At 43.9% G+C, this 24,323-nt stretch overlaps 1 protein-coding gene across 3 annotated transcripts in view; it reads right to left on the bottom strand.

The window, feature by feature from the left end:
• Positions 1 to 24,323, bottom strand: part of FANCI (FA complementation group I) — a 104,260-nt gene that overhangs the window by 6,898 nt on the left and 73,039 nt on the right. For all 3 annotated transcript variants that reach the window (XM_051834219.2, XM_070054524.1, XM_051834220.2), the window contains 15 exons: positions 22,464 to 22,565; positions 21,379 to 21,549; positions 21,181 to 21,302; positions 20,548 to 20,712; positions 19,222 to 19,401; positions 13,623 to 13,789; positions 12,860 to 12,945; positions 11,424 to 11,540; positions 6,945 to 6,996; positions 6,007 to 6,134; positions 5,840 to 5,908; positions 5,570 to 5,663; positions 5,094 to 5,281; positions 1,951 to 2,004; positions 1,809 to 1,868 (listed from right to left, as the gene is read on the bottom strand). In XM_051834219.2, the coding sequence (XP_051690179.1) occupies positions 1,809 to 1,868; positions 1,951 to 2,004; positions 5,094 to 5,281; positions 5,570 to 5,663; positions 5,840 to 5,908; positions 6,007 to 6,134; positions 6,945 to 6,996; positions 11,424 to 11,540; positions 12,860 to 12,945; positions 13,623 to 13,789; positions 19,222 to 19,401; positions 20,548 to 20,712; positions 21,181 to 21,302; positions 21,379 to 21,549; positions 22,464 to 22,565 (1,755 nt within the window). The remainder of the gene's footprint in view (positions 1 to 1,808; positions 1,869 to 1,950; positions 2,005 to 5,093; positions 5,282 to 5,569; positions 5,664 to 5,839; positions 5,909 to 6,006; positions 6,135 to 6,944; positions 6,997 to 11,423; positions 11,541 to 12,859; positions 12,946 to 13,622; positions 13,790 to 19,221; positions 19,402 to 20,547; positions 20,713 to 21,180; positions 21,303 to 21,378; positions 21,550 to 22,463; positions 22,566 to 24,323) is intronic.

Here is a 24,323-nt window from a genome sequence, read left to right as displayed (position 1 = left end):
CCCATTATAGATAACAGGTATGTTTGACAGAAGGGCACCCTGTATGAAATTTTATGAACAGGAAGCTTGGGAAAGCATGCCTGAGAGCATTTGGGTGAAACAAAAGAAAACAGGAGGAGTGGAGGCTTGATGAGTAGGTTGCACTTCCCGACCAGACAGAAAATGAATGATGAATTTCTGATACAGATCACAAAACTGATAGAAAGGTAAGGTGGCAGCCTCAGATATCAGCACACTATGGAATTTTAGGTAAAACCAGATGACATGCCACTTGGCCACTGATTCTCAAGAGGAGGCACCCTTAAAACATATAATGATATCAAGGTGGTCACAATCCAGCACTTTAAGTACTTTTAGTGCTTTCTGAATCTTGGATGAGACTGACATTTGGTGGACGCAATCTCTTTGGTTCTACAAAGATCAGCCAGTGACTAAATGTTTACTGCAGTATCTAAGTGGCTTTATAAGACAGTAGGTCTTCCATCACTTAAGTCATTTCAACAGGGGTGATTTTGGATTTCTTAAGGACATTCAGTAATTTCTGGAAACACTTTTGTTGTCATACTCTGAGGATGTTGGTCCCTGGTTTCGGGTGGGGAAACTATTCTAAGGGCCATTTGGACATTCATAACATCATTCACTGGCTACACAAAATTATCAACTTAAAAACTAGCCTGCCATGGATTTACTGAATTTCTAGTTGCCTTGGTAGGGTCAGACCAAATGGTTTTGTGGGGATTTATAATGACCCATGGACTGGATACTCCCAACACATCTGTGGTAGACAACAAACCAGGGATGCATTAAATATCCTGAAATGCACAGAACAAGCAAAGATTTCCTGGCCCAATGTGACAACAGTGGTGAGGCTAAAAAATACCTGGTTTATTTATTTATTTATTGACAGGCCAGGCAGAGTTAGACAGTGAGAGAGAGAGAGACAGAGAGAAAGGTCTTCCTTTTCCGTTGGTTCACCCCCTAAATGGCCGCTACAGCCAGAGCACTACGCTGATCCGAAGCCAGGAGCCAGGAGTCTCCTCCTAGTCTCCCATGCGGGTGCAGGGTCCAAGCACTTGGGCCATCCTCCACTGCCTTCCCGGGCCACAGCAGAGAGCTGGACTGGAAGAGGAGCAACCGGGACAGAATCCGGTGCCCCAACCGGGACTAGAACCTGGGGTGCCGGCGCCGCAGGTGGAGGATTAGCCAAGTAAGCCGCAGCGCCGGCTAAAAATACATGGTTGAAATAGTCAAAAAGTTTAGTACTGCAAGAAGCAGATGGTATTGAAGATCAGATGATACTTGAAATTTCTCCAAACTCTGGAAAAACCCTAGAAATTTCTCCAAACCCTTCCCAGAGGGAGAATAAAAAGGGTCTGGGCAAATCATAGAAGAAAGCCCATATTTCTGCCACCTCCTTAAAAGCACTGCTGCTCTCATAACACGCTTCTTTCCCATCTGCTCCCAGCCCTTCTGTGTGTTCTTACTCTCACTTTACTCACCATGTCTGATGGCGTGGACTTTCAGGCACCCAGGAACAAGCCATTACTGAATCCCAGATGCTTATTCCTTCCCTGCTCCAAACACAAGCCTATCAATGTTTGCTCTCTCCGAAATAAATGTTTCCTTTATATGAATCAAGATCTCCTTGCTGCAAAGTCCCTGAGCTTTTGGTTGGCTGCAGAGAGGCACGCTGCCTCATGGTAAGCAGAGAAGAAACTTGGTATACACTCAGCTCACCTGACCAAGCAGTCCCTTGGAATAGAAGTCCAGTCTCAAAGCTGTTTTAGTCCTGCCTCTGAATTACTTACCTGTACATAAGAAATGAAGGAATAACACAGTGGGGTCAGATGAGAGCCAGACAGCTTCACCTGCAGCAAGGAGAAGGGAACCAATGTGACTGCAGCAGTAAAAGGCTTTCCACATTCCTAGGAAAGGTCATTCTTTACTCACCAGCTTTTCCATATTTTTTGGAATTCCTCTGGAGCTCCGACACACCTGAAAATACTATAACAAAAGATTCCTAGATTTAGAAGATTATCCTATGAAATGACAGATGACTTTTTTTTTTTTTTGACAGGCAGAGTGGACAGTGAGAGAGAGAGAGAGAAAGGTCTTCCTTTGCCATTGGTTCACCCTCCAATGGCCGCCGCAGCCGGCGTGCTGCAGCTGGCGCACCGCGCTGATCCGATGGCAGGAGCCAGGTGCTTCTCCTGGTCTCCCATGGGGTGCAGGGCCCAAGCACTTGGGCCATCCTCCACTGCACTTCCTGGCTACAGCAGAGAGCTGGCCTGGAAGAGGGGCAACCGGGACAGAATCCAGCACCCAGACTGGGACTAGAACCCGGTGTGCTGGCGCCACAAGGCGGAGGATTAGCCTAGTGAGTCGCGGCGCCGGCCACGACAGATGACTCTTGTAGAGAGCTTATGGAGTGACTCATCACACTGATTGCAGAGGAAGAAAGAAATTAAAAACCGGCCGGCACCACGGCTCACTAGGCTAGTCCTCTGCCTAGTGGCGCCGGCACACTGGGTTCTAGTCCCGGTCGGGGCGCCGGATTCTGTCCCGGTTGCCCCTCTTCCAGGCCAGCTTTCTGCTGTGGCCAGGGAGTGCAGTGGAGGATGGCCCAGGTGCTTGGGCCCTGCACCCCATGGGAGACCAGGAGAAGCACCTAGCTCCTGGCTCCTGCCATCGGATCAGTGCGGTGCGCCGGCCGCAGCGCGCCGGCCGTGGCGGCCATTGGAGGGTGAACCAACGGCAAAGGAAGACCTTTCTCTCTGTCTCTCTCTCTCACTGTCCACTCTGCCTGTCAAAAAATAAAAAAAAAAAATAAAAAAAAAAAGAAATTAAAAACCAACCCTTCCTTTTCCCTGTCCTCAGGGCTCCCAAGCTTGCTAGACAATAGGAAATGATGCTTTTTCTTCCTGGCTTGTTCAAGCAACAAAAATTGTTCAGGATGCTAGCTCCTACATTTAGAAAACCAATAGCTTGGCTGTTTTTCCCCTTAAAAATGCCAATATGGGGTGGGCATTTGGAGCAGCAGTTAAAATGCTGCTGGATGCTTATATCCCATAATGGAGTGCTTGGTTCATGTCTTGCCTTTGCTTCTTATTCAAGAGAAGTTTTTTGTTAACAGACACTAAGAAATATTAATTTAAATTCAATAAAGGCAGAGAGTAAAAATATAAAAAGCAAAAAATAGGAGGCAAGTGTTTGTCCCAGCAGTTAAGATGCTATTTAGGAAGCCGATATCCCATGGTGGAGTGCCTAGTTCAAGTCCCAGCTATTCAGCTTCTGATCCAACTTCCTGCTAATATACACTCTGGGAGGCAGCAGACGATAACTCATGTTCTTGGGTCCTTGCCACCACATGGGACCTGCATGAGTGCTTGGCCCAGCCCTGTGGCTTGTGGGCATCTAAGAAGTGAACCAGCAGATTGCAGATCTCTGCCTTTCAAAAAAAAAAAAAAAAAAAAAAAAACCAAAAACCAAAAACAACAACAACAAAAAAACCCAAAACTTCCCCTCTTCTTTGGGGATTTTTTTGTTTTGTTTTGTTTTTTGTTAAAAGAACAAGAGAAGGGCTGGCGCCGCCGGTACCCCGGATTCTAGTCCTGGTTGGGGCGCCAGGTTCTGTCCCGGTTGCTCCTCTTCTAGTCCAGCTCTCTGCTGTGGCCTGGGAAGGCAGTAGAGGATGGCCCAAGTCCTTGGGCCCTGCACCCGCATGGGAGACTAGGAGGAAGCACCTGGCTTCTGGCTTCGGATCAGCGCAGTGCGCCAGCCGTAGCGGCCATTTAGGGGGTGAACCAACGGAAAAGGAAGACCTTTCTCTCTAACTCTTCATGTCAAAAAAAAAAAAAAAAAGAACAAGAGAAGGAATAAGTACCTTAGTGCCCAGACTAGTTAAAAAAAATGTTTTTAAATTATTTATTGGGGACAGCGCTATGGTGTAGCAGGTAAGGCCACCGCCTGCAGTGCTGGCATCCCATATGGGTGCGGGTTCAAGTCCCAGCTGCTCCACTTCCAATCCAGCTCTCTGCTGTGGGCTGGAAAAGCAGAAGAAGATAGCCCAAGTCCTTGGGCCCCTGCCCCCACATGGGAGATCCAGAAGAAGCTCCTGACTCCTGGCTTTGGATCAGCACAGCTCTGGCCATTGTGGTCACCTGGGGAGTGAATAAATGAATGGAAGACCTCTTTCTGCCTCTGCCTCTCTGTAACTCTGCCTTTAAAATAAATGAATGAACCTTTTTTTAAAAAAATTTTTAAAAAGAGATTAAAAAAAAAAAGATTCATTCATTTATTTGAAAGTCTCAGTTAGAGAGATTTTTCCATCTGCTGGAGCAGCCAGGACGTGAACTGGTGCCCATATAGGATGCTGGTGTTGCAGGTGGAAGCTTAACCTGCTGCACTACAGCGCTGGCACCAAAGACAGCATAGATTTTTTTATTTCTTTGAAAGACAGGGTTGGTGGGGAGATAGCTTCCATCCACTGGTTCACTCCTCAGATGGTTACAATAGCCAGGTCTGAGCCAGGCCAAAGCCAAGAGCCAGGAACTCTACTTGAATTTCCCACATGGGTGGCAGGAACCCAAGTACTTGGATCATCCTTGTCTGCCTTCAGGTACATTAGCAAGAGGCTGGATGGGAAGTACAGCAGCCAAGACCCAAAAGGGCACTCCGATATGGGATGTTAGCATTGCCAGCCGTGACTTAACCTGCTGTGCCACAACAATGGCCCCCAAAATGGTATTTTGTTTTCTACAACATGAACTCAGACTTAACTATATAGCTGTAACTCAGAGTAAGCCTTATAAGGTGTTTGAAAGAGGCATCCACTCTCAGGTGGGACACATATTCAAACACCATGGAAATAAGGATGTGTAAAAACATATTTAGAATTATGCCAGCACCTGTTTTTCCCTGGTCTGTGGAGATGCCTGCTACCTTCTGACCTAACTAAAATGAAACTAGGACTCAAAAGCTAAGAAGCAAGCGCTCCATTGAAGAGCATTCTGCAGCAGTGGGCTGGTGCCCCACCTCACTTCCTGGCTGTCTAGGGCAGAATGATGGGGTGAATCTGACTGTGAGATACTCACATATCTGACAAGTGCTGTAAGGGTGGTATACATTTTACACAAGTCCTTTAACAAGGTGTCCACACAGCTGCCTGACGGCAAGGCCGTCTGCACCAGTTCATGGAAAAACGTAAGCAAAGTTCCCAGTTGCACGATGATGGCTTTCTCAGTGGGATCATTCGGTGGGGTTGCCTGAGAAGAGGCCTCTTCTGAAAGGAAATGAACTTATTAGCACATTTATACATAACTGGCTTTATTTTCTAATTAACAGAAAAGGATGATTAGAAATCAACTAGAAAGTCTGTATGGAAAATGAGCATTTATTAGGCAGAGTGAATCAGTAATTATGTTGTCATAAGCCACAATGCCTTCTACTTCTTTCATCACATCTAACAAACAAACAGAAATTTAGTCCAGGAGCTCTAACTTCATGCAGCAGTCCAATATGGACTCTGTTCTTGTCACAGTTCCCAGAACCCAACCTGAACTCATCTTACCTGACAGGGGTTCTTGGCTCACTTGTCTCTTAAGTTTGGTGATCAGCCAGTCCACTTCTTCCAGGACTTTCTCAGCCTGACTCAGAACAAGTAACTGTAAAAGAAAAGAATGCCTGGTGTGTTCATGAAATACAGCTGCCGGGCTAGATAAAGCCATGATTAACTCCAGGTGGGTCACAGGCCTCAGGTACAAGCCACCACCATTTCCTCTTCATAGGCAGTGGGAGGGAATGAGCAAGGCTATTCCCATGGCTTAGGATCAATACTTACACAGACAGTGGGGGCAGCTGTTCTTAAATTCACCATTGCAAAGTGGTTTGTTTTCTCTACCTCTATATCCTAGGGAGGAAAAGAGAGATAAGACCTCCTGGTGGTAAATCTATTTCCTTGACCTCCATCCCCACATAGGCTGTTGTAATAAAGTCTCACTACAGCACCTGGTCAATGTCTCCCAGCTGCCCGTGGATATCCTGAGACAAGTCACGCAGAAGGGTGACAGGACTCTTATACAGAACATGCAGGCTGAAGAGCAAGTTCATCAAGCTCTTGCAAAATGAGGCATCCTCTAGGAGTAGCAAGGAAAGAAAACCCAGTCAGGTTCTTCAAGTGTGGGCAGTGGGAGGTTCCTAACAATAACTCATCATATCCAAGGTACAACCCAGTGCTGCGCAAACTCCAAGCAAGCAGCTCTACCACAACTGCACCCTTTTATGTACGTGGCTAAAGATGGCATACCCGTGTAACTAGCACCCAGGTCAAGCACATTATCAGCACACCAGAGACACTTTCCTATCTTACTTGTTCTACCAAAAAAACTACTTTCCTAGCTTCTAACAACACAGATGAGTTTTGCCTGATTTTGAACTGCATTTAAATGGAATCACATAGAATGTGAGGATTCTCGTGTCCAGTTGTTTTTGTTCCATGCAGTTTGAGATCCTCTCTGTGTTGTCAGGTGTAGGCTTAGCTTGTTCACTCTCATTGCTGTACACTCTCATCGTATATATATATTACCCTGTGTGAATATATCACAATTACTTTACCCATTCTATTGCTGGTCAGTTTATTCTTACTTCTTAATATAGTATTGCTGTAAGAATTCTTCCACATATTTCTGTTGGGGTGGAACTGCTGGGTCACAGGCATATGTATAACTATTAATTAGATACTGCTAAACAGTTACACCTCCCCTAGCAGTGAATGAGAGGTCCAATTGCTCTACATTCTTGTCAACACTTGGTATTGGCTTTATGTAGTTTTTTTCATTTTGGCTATTCTGGTGAATGTATAATGGAAATCACCTTTTTCTTTCTAAATGCTATTTAGTAATGATGATTTTATATATAGCCTTTAGGAAACATTGCAGGAAACTTACCCAGGTTGTTTTCCTTGCAAATCTTTATTGTCCAGGATAACATCTGCACAAACTAGAGATTATTCAGATATTAAAGAAATATGCCAAAGATAGGTACTGTCAGAATAGAAGAGTCCTCGACTTTTCCAAATATAAGGAACTCACTTGCCAAAACACATGCCTAGATCTAAAGAGGTGATCTACTGTGATCAGCTTAAAAATAAGTCCATTATAAGAATCACTGCTATTAGCCTCAAAAAATAGCATGATTCTATTATGTCTGTGACCTCATTAAGGAGCAAAGGTCCTGAAGTCTGGGTATAAGTCCTCACACTTGAGCTTCCTATGTATTCCCACCACACATCATAAGGTCCAGGGCTAAATCTCTTCTCTTACCCATGCCCCACTTGAACACCTTTAAGGATCTTTAGCTAGCAAAGGTGTGGAGGAAGAGGTTCTTGGCCATATGAACAGAATTAACTTTTAGAAGTCAAGAGTCCAAAGGAGTTGAGAAGGTTAAGGGGAGGAGAAGAGGCAAAAAAAAATAATTCTTGCTCTTTTTTTTAAAGATTTATTTACCTTCTTGAAAGTCAGAGTTACACAGAGAGAGGAGAGGCAGAGAGAGAGAGAGAGAGAGAGAGAGAGAGAGAGAGAGAGATCGATCCTCCATCTGCTGGTTCACTCCCCAGTTGGCTGCAACGGAGCTGTGCTGATCCAAAGCCAGGAACCAGGAGCCTCCTCCAGGCCTCCCATGCAGGTGCAGGGGCCCAAGGAATTGGGCCATCTTGCACTGCTCTCCCAGGCCACAGCAGAGTGCTGGATCGGATATGGAGCAGCTGGGATCCAAACCAGTACCCATATGGGATGCCAGCACTGCAGGCGGTAGCTTCACCCACCACACCACATCATTAGCCCTATTTTCTCTCTCTCTCTCTTTTTTTTTAAATCTACTTGAAAGACAAAGTGACAAGAAAAAGAAATCTCCATCTGCTGACTCCCCATATGTCTGCAACAGTCAGGGCTGGGCCACGCTGATGCCAGGAACTCCAACGTGAGTGTCAAGGACACAAGCAGTTGAGTAAGCATCTGCTGCCTCTCAGGTGCATTAGAAAGCTAAATTGGAGGCTGAGGCAAGACTCGATCCCAGCCACTCTGATACAGAATGAGGGCATCTTAACCTGCTGCACCACAATGCCCATCGTCAGACAGAATTTTCTTAGGGGAAGGAAAATTTGTCTCGGGATAGGTGGAGTCTTGAGTTATCAAATACACACTCAACTTGCATTTTTTCGAAGAGGCTTTTAGCTACAAATGCAGTGATGTTTATGTGCAAATGACTATTAAGAATTCAATTTGAACAAGGCCGGTGCTGTGGCGCAGCAGCCCTGGCCTGAAGCATCGGCATCCCATATGGGCACTGGTTCTAGTCCCGGCTGCTCCTCTTCTGATCCAGCTCTCTTCTATGGCCTGGGATAGCAGTAGAAGATGGCCCAAGTGCTTGGGCCCCTGCACCCGCATGGGAGACCCGGAGGAAACTCCTAGCTCCTGGCTTCGGATCGACGCAGCTCCAGCCGTTGTGGCCATCTGGGGAGTGAACCAGTGGATGGAAGTCCTCTCTGTCTCTACCTCTCTCTGCAACTCTTTCAAATAAATAAAATAAATTTTTTTTTTTGACAGGCAGAGTTAGACAGTGAGAGAGAGAAAGGTCTTCCTTCAGTTGGTTCACCCCCAAATAGCCGCTACGGCTGGCGCTGGACCGATCCGAAGCCAGGAGCCAGGAGCCTCCTCCTAGTCTCCCATGCGGGTGCAGGGTCCAAGCACTTGGGTCATCCTCCACTGCCTTTCTGGGCCACAGCAGAGAGCTGGACTGGAAGAGGAGCAACCGGGACAGAATCCGGCGCCCCAACTGGGATAGAACCTGGGGTGCCGGTGCCGCAGACGGAGGATTAGCCTAGTGAGCCGTGGCGCTGGCCTAAATCTTTTGTTTTAGGCCGGCGCCGCGGCTCACTAGGCTAATCCTCCGCCTAGTGGCGCCAGCACACCGGGTTCTAGTCCCGGTCGGGGCGCCGGATTCTGTCCCGGTTGCCCCTCTTCCAGGCCAGCTCTCTGCTGTGGCCAGGGAGTGCAGTGGAGGATGGCCCAGGTGCTTGGGCCCTGCACCCCATGGGAGACCAGGAAAAGCACCTGGCTCCTGGCTCCTGCCATCAGATCAGCGCGGTGCGCCAGCCGCAGCGCGCCGGCCGTGGTGGCCATTGGAGGGTGAACCAACGGAAAAGGAAGACCTTTCTCTGTCTCTCTCTCTCATTGTCCACTCTGCCTGTCAAAAAAAAAAAATAAATAAAAAATAAAGAAATAAATCTTTTGTTTTAAAAAAAGAATTCAATTTGATCTGCTGGGGAGGAAAAAGATTAGCGAAGAGGTTAACTAAAAGTTCCATGAACTAGCACTAAAAGATCTCCAGAACACAGTGTTAGATGAAACAAAGAGGATGCAGAACAAGGGTTTGTGTAAAGAAGGGAAGGAAGGACTGAGGGTAAGAATCTACGTTACATTTTTTTTCCTACAGGAATAAAGAAACTCATGAAGACTATTATATAAGAAACTAAAGCTGTTTAATTATCTGGGGGAGAAAAAGAACACAGCAGATAGATGGGGAGACTATTTACTGAAACTTTTTGATAATTTCTGTGTTTCATGTTTGAAGTTAAAGGGACAGGGATGGGTGCTGAAAACTGTATTAGAAGTATTTCTTATATATTTAATCTTTCCAAATTAATTTATTCTTCCCTAAATTACCCCCATCCTCCAATTGTTTCTTTCTTTCCTATTCCTTTTCTCTGCAGCAAAAAGTAGCAGGATAAAAGAATGATGATAAAAGTAATGTAAGGGTAAATTATTTGGAGTAGGTATGAAGTGAGTAGCAAAAGGGACTTTCTTTGGGCTAACCAGCAACTAAGGCAACAGGAAAAATCAGGTTTACTTTCCAGCATCAAACACTAATACCCCAGGCTGGAGTCTCCTACAGGCTAGCTCTGCAGAGTTAAAGCTCACACTAGGAGCTTGGACCCGAGCTTCCATCTGTCTTCCTCAGACCATGAAGTCAATGTGGCTAAAGCACACAGCCTGAGGCTCCTGAGGGGATCTTCTTCATTATCTCACAGGGAAATCACTCCTGAATGGAACACATTCACAAAATGTGGCCCTTCTCTTATATTCTATGTGTGTGTGTGTGTGACAGTTCATGTGTGTGCACAATTCTAAGTATATGTATACGGACCTACATATATACACAGATCATCTGTTTCCAAAGGTGTTTCTTTTCTCGATCTTAGCCACACTTTCTGATTCAATCATCTCTCTTTTTTTCAAATTTTCATTTATTTATTCGAAAGGCTGAGCAACATAGGCAGAGGGATCTTCTGTCTCCTGGTTCATTCCCCAAATGCCTGCAACAACCAAGGTTAGGCCAGGCTGAAGTAAAGCCAGGAGCTAGGAACATCATTCAGGTTTCTCACATGGGAATCAGGGACCCAAGTACTTGAGTCATCGCCTGCAGCTTCCTAGGGTGCCTACCAGCAGAAAGCTGGACTGGAGACAGAGGTGGGACTTGAACCAGGCACTCCAATATGGGATACAGGCTTCCATAGCAGCAAGCTGCCATGCCACAGTGCTTGCCTCTGACTTAATAAGCTATTATTGATTCCCACCCACCTCTAAACTTTGGTAACTTTCCTGAGAGTTAACTGCCGAATGTCAGCTATCTTCTAATTAATTAATAAACTTTCATCACTGAATTGAGATCATTATTGTTCTTGGAACTGTCTCTACAAACCATACTGAATGTTAAAATCTAATCAAAATCAAGCTAATAAAAAATAAAAAGCATAGAAGAAATACCAAGAGTGGGAAAGAACACAGGCTAAGAAAGTTGGAAGAGCAGTGCTGTGGCATAGTGGGCTAAGCCTCTGCCTGTGGCGCAGCATCCCACATGAGCACCGGTTTGTGTCCCGGCTGCTTCTCTTCCGATCCAGCTCTCTGCATATGGCCTGGGAAAGCAGTGGAAGATGGCCTAACTGCTTGGGCCCTTGCACCCATGTGGGTGACCCAAGAGAAGCTCCTGGTTCCTGATTGGTCCAGCTCCAGCCATTGTGGCCACTGCGGGAGTGAACCACCAGATGGAAGACCTCTCTCTCTCTCTCTCTCTGGCTGTCTGTAACTCTACCTCTTAAATAAATAAATAAAATCTTAAAAAAAAATAAAAAAGAGACACCAAAGATAAACAATTTTTTTTCTTTAAGCATTAGTTTCCCCTGGAAAACTGCCAAACAAAAGCAGTATATTCTTGCCATATATGGCTACATATAAGTTCGTTATAGTAGAAACACTAGATAAGAAGGTTCATCTTAGTCTTTGTTAACTCAGGTGTGTAAACATATTACAGTGCAAAAATCCTTGTTTTCTGAGGAATGCTAACTGGTATTGAATATATGGTATTGGTACCTGAGGAGAGGAGGGCTCCAGCAGCTTGGACAAGCTGGACAGGACATTGACTAGTAGAATGGCTTCTTTGCTATTGAAATCTTCCTCTTGGCTGCTAAGCAAATTCAACAAGGACCTCTGAGAAAAGAAAAGTACATAAACATCAGCAGACATATTTCTACAAAGAAGGGATATTTAGTCAGAAATTCCTAAGACTGGGGCAGAAAGAATTCAAAGCTATCGAAATTCCAAGAGCTAAAATATGAAAATAAACCTGGACTGAACAGTAGTTTACAATTTTGAACCACAAACCTGAGATTCTCTTGGAATTAAATCTTGGAATAAAATGTTGGAGTCTTTCTTCTCCAGTTCCTTCCCAGTATCTGGGAGTTTGTATCTCCACGGGTCCTATCCATTGACCTAAGGGTTAGACTGTGCCCTAAGCCCAGCAATCCACCAATATCTGTCAATCTCCATGAGAATAGGAATGTCTTTTGTTCCCTGCTGTACCCCAGCAACAGTTCTTGGCACATGGCAGGAACTTTTTTTAAAAAAAGATTATGTAGAGAGTTACACGGAGATAGGGACACGGACACACACACACACACACACACACACAGAGACAGAGAGATCTTTCACACACTGGTTTACTCTACAGTGGCTGCAACAGCCAGGGCTGGGCCCACCTGAAGCCAGGAGCCAGAAGCTTCCTCCAGGTCTCCCATGTGGGATGGCAGAAACTTTAACAGGCTTCACTATTCAGCATTTTTTTAAAAAAATGATTTATTTATTTAGTTGAAAGGCAGAGTGATGAGGAGGGAGAGAAGAGAGAAGGGAAGGAGGAAGAAAGAAAAAAGAACCTGCTGGTTCACTCCCCAGATGGCTACATGGCCTGGCTAGGCCAGGCTGAAACCAGGAGCCAGAAACTCCACCTGGGACTCCAATGTGGGTGACAGGGACTCAAGCACTTGAGCTATCATCTGTTGCTTCCCAGGCACAGTAACAGAGAGCTGGACTGGAAGTGGAGTAACCGGGACTCAAACTGGCACTCCAATGTAGGATCAGGATATTGCTAGGGGTGGCTTAACCTGCTGCACCACAATACCCAATTTCCCTAGTTTAGTTTTTAAGCAACCTGACAAAGCCAAAGTATATCACATATTTAAATATATAATCTCCATACCTTGGAGGGCTCTTGGCTGTCTCTTATGTCAACTCAAACAGTGATTCTTGGAGATAGTAAGTTTTTGCAGATTGGGATAGCTAAACACGTGTCCTCACTAGGATCCTTTTAAATTCATAATCTCATTCTAAGAGCTTTGTCCTGTTGGCTAGATGGCCCAGAAAAATTCCTGTCCTCCTTACTCATTGTGCATCCATTCTTACCAGTTGTCCCAGCTAACAGTTCCTTTGCAAGAACCCTCAGGACCACACAGCAGCTTCTGAAGGCTTCTCACCTGAAACTGCCGGATCTGGAATGATGCCCTTTGAGTGACACTGAGACCTGCCTCTCCTTCCTCTTCTCCTTCCTTATCTGTGCCATCTAGGAATGGAAAAGGATTTTTTAAAAAATATTTATTTATTTATTTGAGAGGTAGAGCTACAGACAGAGAAAAAGGTCTTCCATCTGCTGGTTCACTTCCAAAATGGCCCAGTGGCTGGAGCTTGCCAAATCAAAGCCAGGAGCCAGGAGTTTCCTTTGGGTGTCCCACATGAGTGCAGGGGCCCAAGGACTTGGGCCATCTTCTACTACTTTCCCAGGCCATAGCGGAGAGCTGGATCAGAAGTGGAGCAGCCGGGTCTTGAACCAGCACCCATATAGGATGCCGGCGCTTCAGGCCAGGGCATTAACCCGCTGCACATCAGCACCGGCCCCAAAGGGATTTTTATTTTCTTTGATATGAACTCACGCTTTTTTTTTTGGTCTTTCAAAAGTTAAGCTAAGATTCTGGAGAGCTAAAGAAGTCTGGTAGCAGATTTAAATGCATTTCTAAAAGTTTGCAATTTCTTAATACTAAATTCTATTTTTCAATTTTCCATTTTTCACTATTTGTGGTTAAATGTAATTCAGTTAGTGTCAGTTGTGAATCCACTAGGTGTCACTCCTTAGCAACATTAGGACTGCTCTCTGGCGTCATCTGGCAGCTTAACAGAATCAAGATGTTTGGTTACTAAGGATAAACCCAGATCAAGCCAATTTACTGATGTTGAAATACTTACCCAAAGCTCTGAGAAACTGTGGAATCTTGTGCTCATAGAACTGCTGCACAGCACTGAATATCTTCTGTAAACCCTCCAAGCACAGCAGTGAGATACTCTTTCCTTTCTCTTTCTTTCCAGACTCTTCTACTGAAGTAGGAACTGAAGTGTATCTCCATAGCAAGACTCTGAAGTGAAAGTGATTTTATTTATTTTAAACATTTATTTATTTACTTACTTGAAAGGCAGAGTAAGAGAGAGAGAGAGAGAGAGAGAGATCTTCCATCTGCTGGTTCATTCCCCAAAGGGCCCAAAAGCCAGGAACCCGAGACTCCACCAGGGTCTCCCACATGGGTGGCAGGAGCCCAAGTACTTCTTCTGCTGCCTTCCCAGGAGCATTAGCAAGAGGCTGGACCAGAAATGAAGTAGCCAGGACTTGAACTGCCACTCAATATGGGATTCCAGTGTTGCAAGTGGCAGCTTAACCCACTCTGCTACAACACTGGCACTGTGATTTTATTTTTAAATCCAGGTTCATTTAGATAAAATTACATACAGTAAACTTTATACCCTATAAGTGAACAGTTCTATGAATTTATAAAAAACTCGCAAAATTATATCATTTCTACACAATTAAGGTGTTTCCATCACCCCAAAAGTTTCCTTAAGCTTCTTGATAGTCAATTCTCTCCTCCTATTTCAAAGCAACTACTGATCAGATTACTGTTCCTAGTTTTACAGAATATCATACAGAAGTGGAACCAGTCACTACTGGCTCTGAGAGCCTAGCGTGATTCTGAGATTCATGTTGTCTTGTTGCACGTATCAGTAGTTTATTCCATCTTATTACTGAGCAGTGTTCCAATGTATGGATATACATTGCCCACTCATCAGTTTACCCATCCGTTTGCTTATGGATATTTGGGTTGTTTCCAGAGTCTGCTATTACAAATAATGCTGCTATGAACATTTGTGCACCAGCCTGCATATGCACTGTATATGCAGCGCTTTCATTTCTTTTGGGTAAATACCTGCCTAAATGATAGGAGTAGAACGGATAGCAGGCCAGCGCCGCAGCTCACTAGGCTAATCCTCTGCCTTGCGGTGCCGGCACACTGGGTTCTAGTCCCAGTCGGGGCGCTGGATTCTGTCCTGGTTGCCCCTCTTCCAGGCCAGCTCTCTGCTGTGGCCAGGGAGTACAGTAGAGGATGGCCCAAGTGCTTGGGCCCTGCACCCCACGGGAGACCAGGATAAGTACCTGGCTCCTGCCATCGGATCAGTGCGGTGCGCCGGCTGTGGCAGCCATTGGAGGGTGAACCAACGGCAAAAAGGAAGACCTTTCTCTCTGTCTCTCTCTCTCACTGTCCACTCTGCCTGTCGGAAAAAAAAAAAAAAAAAAAAACAAAACACAACACCACGGATTGCAGGAGTATGCTTACCACTTGATACTGACACATTGTTTTTCAGTGGTATATGTAAGTTAAATTCCTTCATAACACATCCATCATCTACTGCCTCCCAGGTAGTAGGAAGCCGGAATTGGAAGCAGAGCTGAAACTTGAACCTACATGCTTAGATATGGGATGCTGGCATCCCAAACAGCATAAGTGTTGTGCAAAATGCCTGCTGCTCATTATGGTGTTTTTTTTTTTTTTTTTTTTGCCAGGCAGAGTTAGACAGTGAGAGAGAGAGACAGATAGTTACAGGCAGTGAGAGACAGAGAGAAAGGTCTTCCTTTGCCATTGGTTCACTCCCCTAATGGCTGCTACGGCCAGCGCTGCGCCGATCTGAAGCCAGGAGCCGAGTACTTCCTCCTGGTCTCCCATGTGGGTGCAGGGACCCAAGCACTTGGGCCATCCTCCACTGACTTCCCGGGCCACAGCAGAGAGCTGGACTGGAAGAGGAGCAACTGGGCCTAGTACCCAGTGCCCCAACCGGGACTAGAACCTGGGGTGCCAACGCAGCAGGGGCAGGATTAGCCTAATGAGCCATGGCGCCAACCTCTCATTATGGCTTTAACATGTATTTATTCAATGAATAATTATGTTGACTATCTTTTTGTGTGATTATCTGATATCCATATATCTTCTTTGATAAAATTTGCTCAAAATTTTATCAAAAAACAGTGAGAGAGAGTGAGAGTGAGAGTGAGAGAGAAAGGTCTTCCTTCTGCTGGTTCACTCCCCAAATGGCAACCTCGGCTGGAGCTATGCCAATCCGAAGCCAGGAGCCAGGTGCTTCTTCCTGGTCTCCCATGCAGGTGCAGGGCCCAAGCACTTGGGCCATCCTCCACTGCTCTCCCGGCCACAGCAGAGAGCTGGACTGGAAGAAGAGCAACTGGGACTAGAACTGGCTCCCATATGGGATGCTAGCACTGCAGGCGGAGGATTAACCTAGTGTGCCATGGTGCCGGCCCCTCAAATTTTAAATTAAGCTATTTTGCAAATATTTTTTCCTAATCTGCAGCTTGTCTTTTCACTTAATTAAGAGTGTTTTTTGGAGAGCAGTTAAATTTTAAAACTTTTGTGGATTGTGTTTTTGGTGCTACATCTAAGATATCTTGGCCCAAAATAAGACAGTGAAATTTTTCTCTAATGTTTTCTTCTAGACATTTTATAATGCTGGCTTTATATTTAAGTCTCTGATTGATTTCAAGTTAATTTTTTGAATATGATATGAAGAACGGATAAAGACTCATTTTGTTTTTTTTGCATTCAGATGTTCAATTGTTGCAAAACCATTTGATGAAGATGTCTTCTTTGTCACTGAGTTATCTTGGCAATTATTAAAAAAAAAATCTATCAATCCATCTATCCATCCATCTGAAAGGCTCAGAAGGAGAGACATAGACACAGAGGGAGAGAATCTTCCAACCAGTGGTTCACTCCCCAAATGGCCCCAAAAGCTAGGGTGGGCCAGTCTGAACCTAGGAGTCAAGAACTCCATCCTGGACTCACATGAGTGGTAGGAGCCCAAGTACTTGGACCATCCTCTGCTATCTTCCCAGGTATACCAGCAGGGAGCTGGATCAGAAGCAGAGCAGCCAGGATTTGAACTAGCACTTTGGCACGAGATGCTGGTATTGCAAGCAGTGGCTTAACTCACTGCACCACAATCCTGGCCCTTTCTGTTTTCATTTTTATTGATGTTGCATTTGTCTTTATTACTTCCTTCCTTCTGTTTACTTTCCTTTTTTTGTTTACTTTCCTTTTAATTTGCTCTTGTTTTATTTTCTTAATGTGGAAGCTTAAATGGAATACTTGAGACTGGTCACCAAAACTGCTATAAATCTCTACGTAAACAATGTTTTAGCTGGAACATATATGTTTTTGATAATCAGTGCTCATTAGCACTCTGGACAAAATAGCTTCTAATTTCCCTTATGACTTTTCTCTTTGTGTATGGGTTATATATAAGTACTTTTAACTTATAAGGGGATTAACCAGATAACTTTTTATTCCTTTCCTGTTTAATTCTGTTGTGGTCAAAGAACAGACTGATTTCTATTGTTTTACGTTGTTGAGTTTATGGCCCCAAATGATATTTCTTTGTGAGTGTCCTATAAATGTCACTAAAGTCAACTTGGTTACATATAGTAGTTCAGATCTTGTACCTGCTTCCTGATTTTTTAAAAATTTTATTTAAGTTATACAAGTTTCACCTATTTCATATACACAGATTTAGGAACACAGTGATACTTCCCACCCTACCTTCCCTTCTGCCTACGCTCCAACCCTTCTTCTCCTCCCTCTCCCATTCCCACTCTTAATTTTGACAGAGATCTATTTTGACTTATTAATGATTATAAAGTTAATCTTATATTAAGTAAGAGTTCAACAAATAGTATGAAAAAAAAAGAACACTGTTCCTCAACAGAAGAGACAAAGGCTTTAAAAAATTATCAAATCTCAAAATGTCTATTTCACGCCAATACATTATATTTTAGGTACATATGATATCTGTCTTATTTCACTAACTATAAGTTTCTAGTTGCATCCATCTTGTTGCAAAAGACAGGCTTTTTTTTTTTTTTTTTTTAAACAGCTGAGTAGTACTCCATAGTGTATATAACATAATTTCTCTATCCAGTCAACAGTTCATGGACATCTGGGTTTGTTCCATATCTTTTTTTTTTTTTTTTTTTTTTTAAGATTTACTTCTTTGAAAGACAGAGTTAGAGAAAGAGTTAGAGATAGAGAAGTCTTCCATCTGCTGGTTTACTTCCCAAATTGTCACAATGGCCAGAGCTGAGCTGAGCTGAAGCCAGGAGCCAGAAGCTACTTCCAGGTTTCCCATGTGGGCACAAGGGCCCAAGGAGTTGGGCCATTCTAGAATGCTTTCCCAGGCACATTAGCGGGGAGCTGGATTAGAAGTGGAGCAGCCGGGACTCAAACTGGTGCTCATGTGGAATGCTGGTGCTGCAGGCCAGGGATTTAACCTGCTGTGCCATAGCACTGGCTCTATTCTATATCCTAGGTATTATGAATTGTGTTGCAATGAACATAGGGGGTACAGATAACTCATATGCTGATTTCTTTTGGTTTAGGGAAATTTCCATGACTGAGATGGCTGGATCATATGATAGGTCTATATTCAGATTTCTGAGGTATCTCCATACTGTCTTTCATAGTGGCTTTACCAGTTTATATTCCAACAGTGGATTAGGGTATATACAAATGCTATTGATTTTTGTGTGTTAACTTTATAACCTGCCAGTTTACCAAACTCTTTTATGAGTTCTAGTAGCTTCTTAGTGGAGTCTTTTGGATCTCCTATATATAGAATCATGTCATCTGCAAATAGGGATAGTTTGATTTTCTCCTTTCTAATTTCTATCCTTTTGATTTCTCTTTCTTGCCTAATGGCTCTGGCTAAAACTTCCTTCCTGATTTTATTTCTGTTATTTCTACTGATGATGAGAGAGAGGATTGATTATAATTAGAGTTGTCCATTTTTTTCTTCAATTCTGTTTTTGCTTCAATCTATGCTTTTCTTTAAATCTCTGTTGTCAAGCACACTTACAGTTAGAATTATTGTGTTTACTTGATGAATCATTATTATATAATATCCCACATTCTTCCTAGTAATAGACTAACATTTCACATTTGACTAAGAATCCATACCAGAAAAGGACTAGTGGCCAGTGCCGCGGCTCACTAGGCTAATCCTCCGCCTTGCGGCGCCGGCACACCGGGTTCTAGTCCCGGTCGGGGCACCGGATTCTGTCCCGGTTGCCCCTCTTCCAGGCCAGCTCTCTGCTGTGGCCAGGGAGTACAGTGGATGGCCCAAGTGCTTGGGCCCTGCACCCCATGGGAGACCAGGATAAGTACCTGGCTCCTGCCATCAGATCAGCGCGGTGTGCCGGCCGCGGCAGCCATTGGAGGGTGAACCAACGGCAAAAAGGAAGACCTTTCTCTCTGTCTCTCTCTCTCACTGTCCACTCTGCCTGTCGGAAAAAAAAAAAAAAAAGAAAAAAAAGAAAAGAAAAGGACTAGTGGTCAATGCCTGTTCTTTGACTCTTAAGGCATGTCTAACCTGTAACTGCTTTTATCCTCTTGAGATTTCCTCTCTGGGGGACACACAGCAGGTAGCAAAAGTTCTGAGAGTGGGAGTGTCTTACCGTGTTATGTCACAAATGTTCTGAAAGATCTTGTCTGGGTTTTGGCCATCAGGGCCACTCACATGTCCCAATTCCTTTAGCTGTTGTACCTTCTGCAGAGCTACGTTCACTGCGTAGCGCATAAATTCAGTACTAGACCTGAGAACAGATAGGCTTTCTTCATGGCTTTGGGTACTATCCCTAGAAAGAGGAAAAAAAAAAAAAGATTCCCTTACTGCTACTGGGATCTGAGACAAGGTTTTGTAGGCAGTGTTCAAAGCAGCAACACCCGATAAACTTTGAATGGAGACTCTAGACAGCCCATACCATAGTCACTGCCCTGGCTACCCTTTTAAAATCATCATTTTTAGTGTTATTTCACTTTATTCCTCTCCCCAAATCCTTTACTTAGATAACATTTAACAGTCACATTCTTAGTAATTTTTTTGGAGGTATACTTTGATTTTTGTTTTTAAAGATTTATTTATTGGGGCTGGCACTGTGGTTTGGTAGGTAAAGCCACCATCTGCAGTACCGGCATCCCATATGGGTGCGGTTCAAGTCCTGTCTGCTCCACTTTCGATCCAGCTCTCTGCTATGGCCTGGGAAAGCAATAGAAGGTGGCCCAAGTCTCTGGGCCCCTGCAGCTGTGTGGGAGATCCAGAAGAAGCTCCTGATTCCTGGCTTCAGATCGGCCCAGCTCCGGCCGTTGTGGCCATTTGGGGAGTGAACCAGAGGATGGAAGACATCCTTTCTCTCTCTCTAACTCTTTCAAGTAAAATAAAATAACTCTTAAAAAAAAGATTTATGAGAGAGATCTTCCATCTGCTCAGTTACTCCCCAAATGGCTGCAATGGCCAGGGCTGGGTCAGGCAAACCCAGGCACATGGGTGGCAGGGGCCCAAGCACTTGGGCCACCTTCTGCTGCTTTTCTCATGCTATTAGCAGGGATCTGGATGGAAGTGGAGCAACTGGGGGTGCCCATATGGGATGTCAGCATTGCAGGCTTAACCTGCTATGCACCAGCCCCCTTCCTTTTTTTTTTTTTTTTCCCATTAATTTTTCCCTTATGTTACTGTGTTTCAAGCTATTTAAGATCTTCCTGTTGAAATTCTTTCCTATCTTTTTGCTCATTAGTCTACTGATTCTGATTTTTCCTTTAATAATTCAAGATCCCTCTTTATACTACCCATCTAGAACTGCCCATATTTTATTTCTAGAAAATTAAAACTTCCTTTTTACTGTAAGTATTGTGAAACTAAACTAGTGAATCTAAACCAGAGAACCTGGGCAGGCATTAGTATCTCCGCTCAGTAGCTATTGTTAAGCACGCAGGTGGAACCTTACCTGAAGAGAGCAGTGAGAAGATCTGATACAAATTTCATGGACAATAAACTATCACTCATTTTGTTGGCCATTTTAGTTCTGCCTTTGCCAGCTTTTTCACTGAGTACATCAGACAGTTTCTTGTAACACATAAATAAGCTCAGAACCTCCTCAAACTTATTCTTACTGTGAAAAAGGGAAAGAGACCACCAAAGACAAGTATCAGAATATTGGAGTTTACTCTTGCATATGGTAATAAGGAAATCACAATTCTTATTTAAATGCCATATTTCAGACATAACATTAAAAATGAGTGGACCTTCATTAACATAATACTCCCAAATCATACCAGTCTATCTGGCTTATTTTTCTGTCCCTTATTTATACCAAACTTTACTAATTAAAATTTCTCTATTAAAATTAAAATTTCTCTATTTAGTTCAGCATCTAGAGAATTTTGAATAAATGAAAGCCTGCTATAGGGACAACATTCACAGATGTGACTGGCATGTGCACAGTGTTCCCTGAGACACAGTCTGATCTCTGGCTAGATGGTCATTAAGACATGATACAGCTAACATATTGCAAGGGTCAAAGAAGGTACATAAAACAGAGTACTCATTAAATATCAGTGGAGTCATAGCAATATCTTACCTGAAATTACTTACGGAGAAATTATATTCTATTAGAACCTCACAAACTCCCATTACAAGAGATGCACAGATATTATTTTTGATGCCAATACTAGTGCTCTGAGAAAAATCTGCTGATTTATCCTAAATGACAGAAGGCAAAAATGAACACACTACTAAAAACTCCACTATTCAATATAGCTGAGGACTTGGCAATTACCAGTTCAAAGTCTTCTAGCTCACTCTTAATCATTCTATTAGTAATAGATTCCAACATATCATCTAAGTCTTGGTAGAATCCCTCTTCTTCCTCCTCATCTCCCTGGTGTAGAGGCATCACTCTGCTCTTATACCAGGACAAACAATGCTGAATGTAACACAGCAGACAATCCTGTAGAAGAAAATAAGTAAATTAAATACTTCTGAGCAAAGCTGTTTATAATCAGCAAATAATTCCTGTCTTTAAGGCTAATGTAAGTTATTTACTAGCACCACAAGGCCACCTGAATTAACAAAACTGGAGAAAAAAAAAAAGACTGAACTAACCAAAGCACCAAAGCACTGCTTTCTAAACCTTTCCCAAAGGAAAGCAACATCACATGTGCTTTCTTTGATACAAACAACCCTGAAGCCAGGCTGTGAAGTTAAATCCTCTCTCGTTCCTTTGAGTCCCAGAATCTATTCTAAAGATGGAGGTTTATATCAAGGGAATCTCTGGGAGACAAACAGTATCGAAGACTGAAGCTGAGGACATTTCATGGCACAGCAGATGCACAAATGAAGGCAGGATGTGACAGATGAAAGATCCTTCTCCTTACCCCAAGTGAGTTCCAAGCCACTTGGTATGGGGGGTTTTAATTTTTCCTTTGCTTCACTGTCTTCCTGCAGCTGTAGTTTAGAAAAGATAGGAAATCAACCTGCCCTAGATCCTCTGAATAATCCCACAGAGGGCCAATTCCAAGTGTGCCTAAATAATATTCTTCCTCCAGCCTAATGAACCAAATCCCCTGGGATCATCTCCTCAGTGACGTCCTCTCCATTCTAGTGTATATTACTTAAGAGTATATAATCAAAACCCATAAAGAAAGTTGTTCCTTGGGGGAAGGATGCCTTGATTTAGTGAAGCACTATCATGGTGGTATCCTTCCAACGGATGGGTCAGAAATGGTAAGCAGGGAAGACTTAAGATTCAGATTCTTCATTAGAAGAACCGGCAAGACAGTTTCACAGGGCAAGGCATCTACTGCTGAAGATCAAGCCTATGGTTGAAACAGTAATTAGTGTGACAGTAGGACTAAGTCTCACCAGTGGTTCTTGTAGAGAAATCTGATCTCCTTGGGTCAGAACACAAGCTTCTAATTTCAGAGGAGGCAGCAGATCAGGTTTTGGCTCATAAAATTGTTTTAACTGTGTATAGCAAGAGAAAAAGGCATCACGGTCATGTAAACTTCTCACTTTTTCCACTGGTCAAGCCAGTGACACCTTATGTCTACTTCCTTCTTAAACTATCCAAAGAACAGTATGGTAAAAGTAGTACTGCTCTGGCTTATCTATATTCTCTGCCCTTGCTTTAGGCATTCTACTAACAAGGACTATATTTCCTCTTCCCCTTCTACCATATTCCTTCATAACAATTTCTGAACTTGCATAGGCAATCAGCATTTTCAATATAACTTATTGGTTAATATAGGCTCCAGAGTCAGATCAGCTGAGTCCAAAATTCCAATACCCTAACTTATGATTTTTTTTAAAGTTCTTAATGAAGGTACAAATCCCTTCTTTTTTTTTTTTTTTTTTTAAAGAGTTATTTATATATTTGAAAGTCAGAGTTACACAGAGAGAGGAGAGGCAGAGAGAGAGAGAGAAAGATCTTCCATTCACTGGTTCACTCCCTAATTGGCCACAATGGCCATAGATGTTCGATCAGAAGCCAGGAGCAAGGAGCTTCTTCTGGGTCTTCCACACTGGTGCAGGGGCCCAAGGAGTTGGGCCATCTTCTACTGCTTTCCCAGGCCATAGCAGAGAGCTGGACTGGAAGTGGAGCAGCCAGGACTGGAACCAGCATCCTTATGGGATGCTGGTGCTTCAGGCCAGGGCGTTAACCTGCTGTGCCACATCACTAGCCCGTTATTATTATTATGATTTTAATAAACACATTCACACCTCAGGGTTCCTCAATTCAAAAAGAAAGCTACAATTAAAGAGGATATAAATTTTATGTAGGATCAAGCCTAAGGCCCAGTGAAAAGCTTCTGATGAACAGCACTGAACTTTTCACTAATTTCCTCATACCTGTGACCTTAATTTCAAATGGAGCTTCTTCAGAATTACAAGGCAATGGCACTGAGAGAGAAAAAAAAGGAGAGAGAAAAAGCACATAGGAAAAGGGCATGCACTTCCATTTCTAGCAACATCAGTGGTTAAAGGGTCTGGAAATCCTCCTGGTAGAAGGCAATAAAAATTGTGTGGCATGAAAATTATATCTCAGCAGAGAGTGCCAGTTTGAATCCCAGCTCTCCACTCTTCTTCTTCTTCTTTTTTGACAGGCAAGTGGACAGTGAGAGAGACAGAGAGTAAGGTCTTCCTTTGCCATTGGTTCACCCTCCAATGGCCGCCGCGCTACGGCCGGCGCACCGCGCTGATCCGAAGCCAGCAGCCAGGTGCTTCTCCTGGTCTCCCATGGGGTGCAGGGCCCAAGCACTTGGGCCATCCTCCACTGCACTCCCAGGCCACAGCAGAGAGCTGGCCTGGAAGAGGGCAACTGGGACAGAATCCGGCGCCCCAACCGGGACTAGAACCCGGTGTGCCGGTGCCGCAGGTGGAGGATTAGCCTATTGAGCTGCGGCGCCGGCCACTATCCACTTCTGATCCAGCTCCCTGCTAATATGCCTGGGAAAGCAATAGAGGATGGCCTGAGTACTTGGGCCCCTGCCACCCATATGAGAGACTTGGATGAAGTTCCAGGCTCCTGGCTTCAGCCTGTTCCAGTGCTGGACATTGTAGCAATCTGGGGAGTGAACCAGCAAACGGAAGATCTCTGTCTCTCTCTCTCTCTTGGTAACTCTGACTTTCAAATAAGGAAATAAACTTAACAACAAACAAAATATCCTTCTGACTTAAGATATAGATTGTTATATGACAGGAATATAAAAGGCAGGTAAGTGG

Source organism: Oryctolagus cuniculus, chromosome 12, assembly GCF_964237555.1.
Source record: "Oryctolagus cuniculus chromosome 12, mOryCun1.1, whole genome shotgun sequence".
Lineage (NCBI taxonomy): Eukaryota > Metazoa > Chordata > Mammalia > Lagomorpha > Leporidae > Oryctolagus > Oryctolagus cuniculus.
The sequence above is the reverse complement of the archived record's forward strand: the minus strand, read 5'-3'. Positions and strand labels throughout refer to the sequence as shown.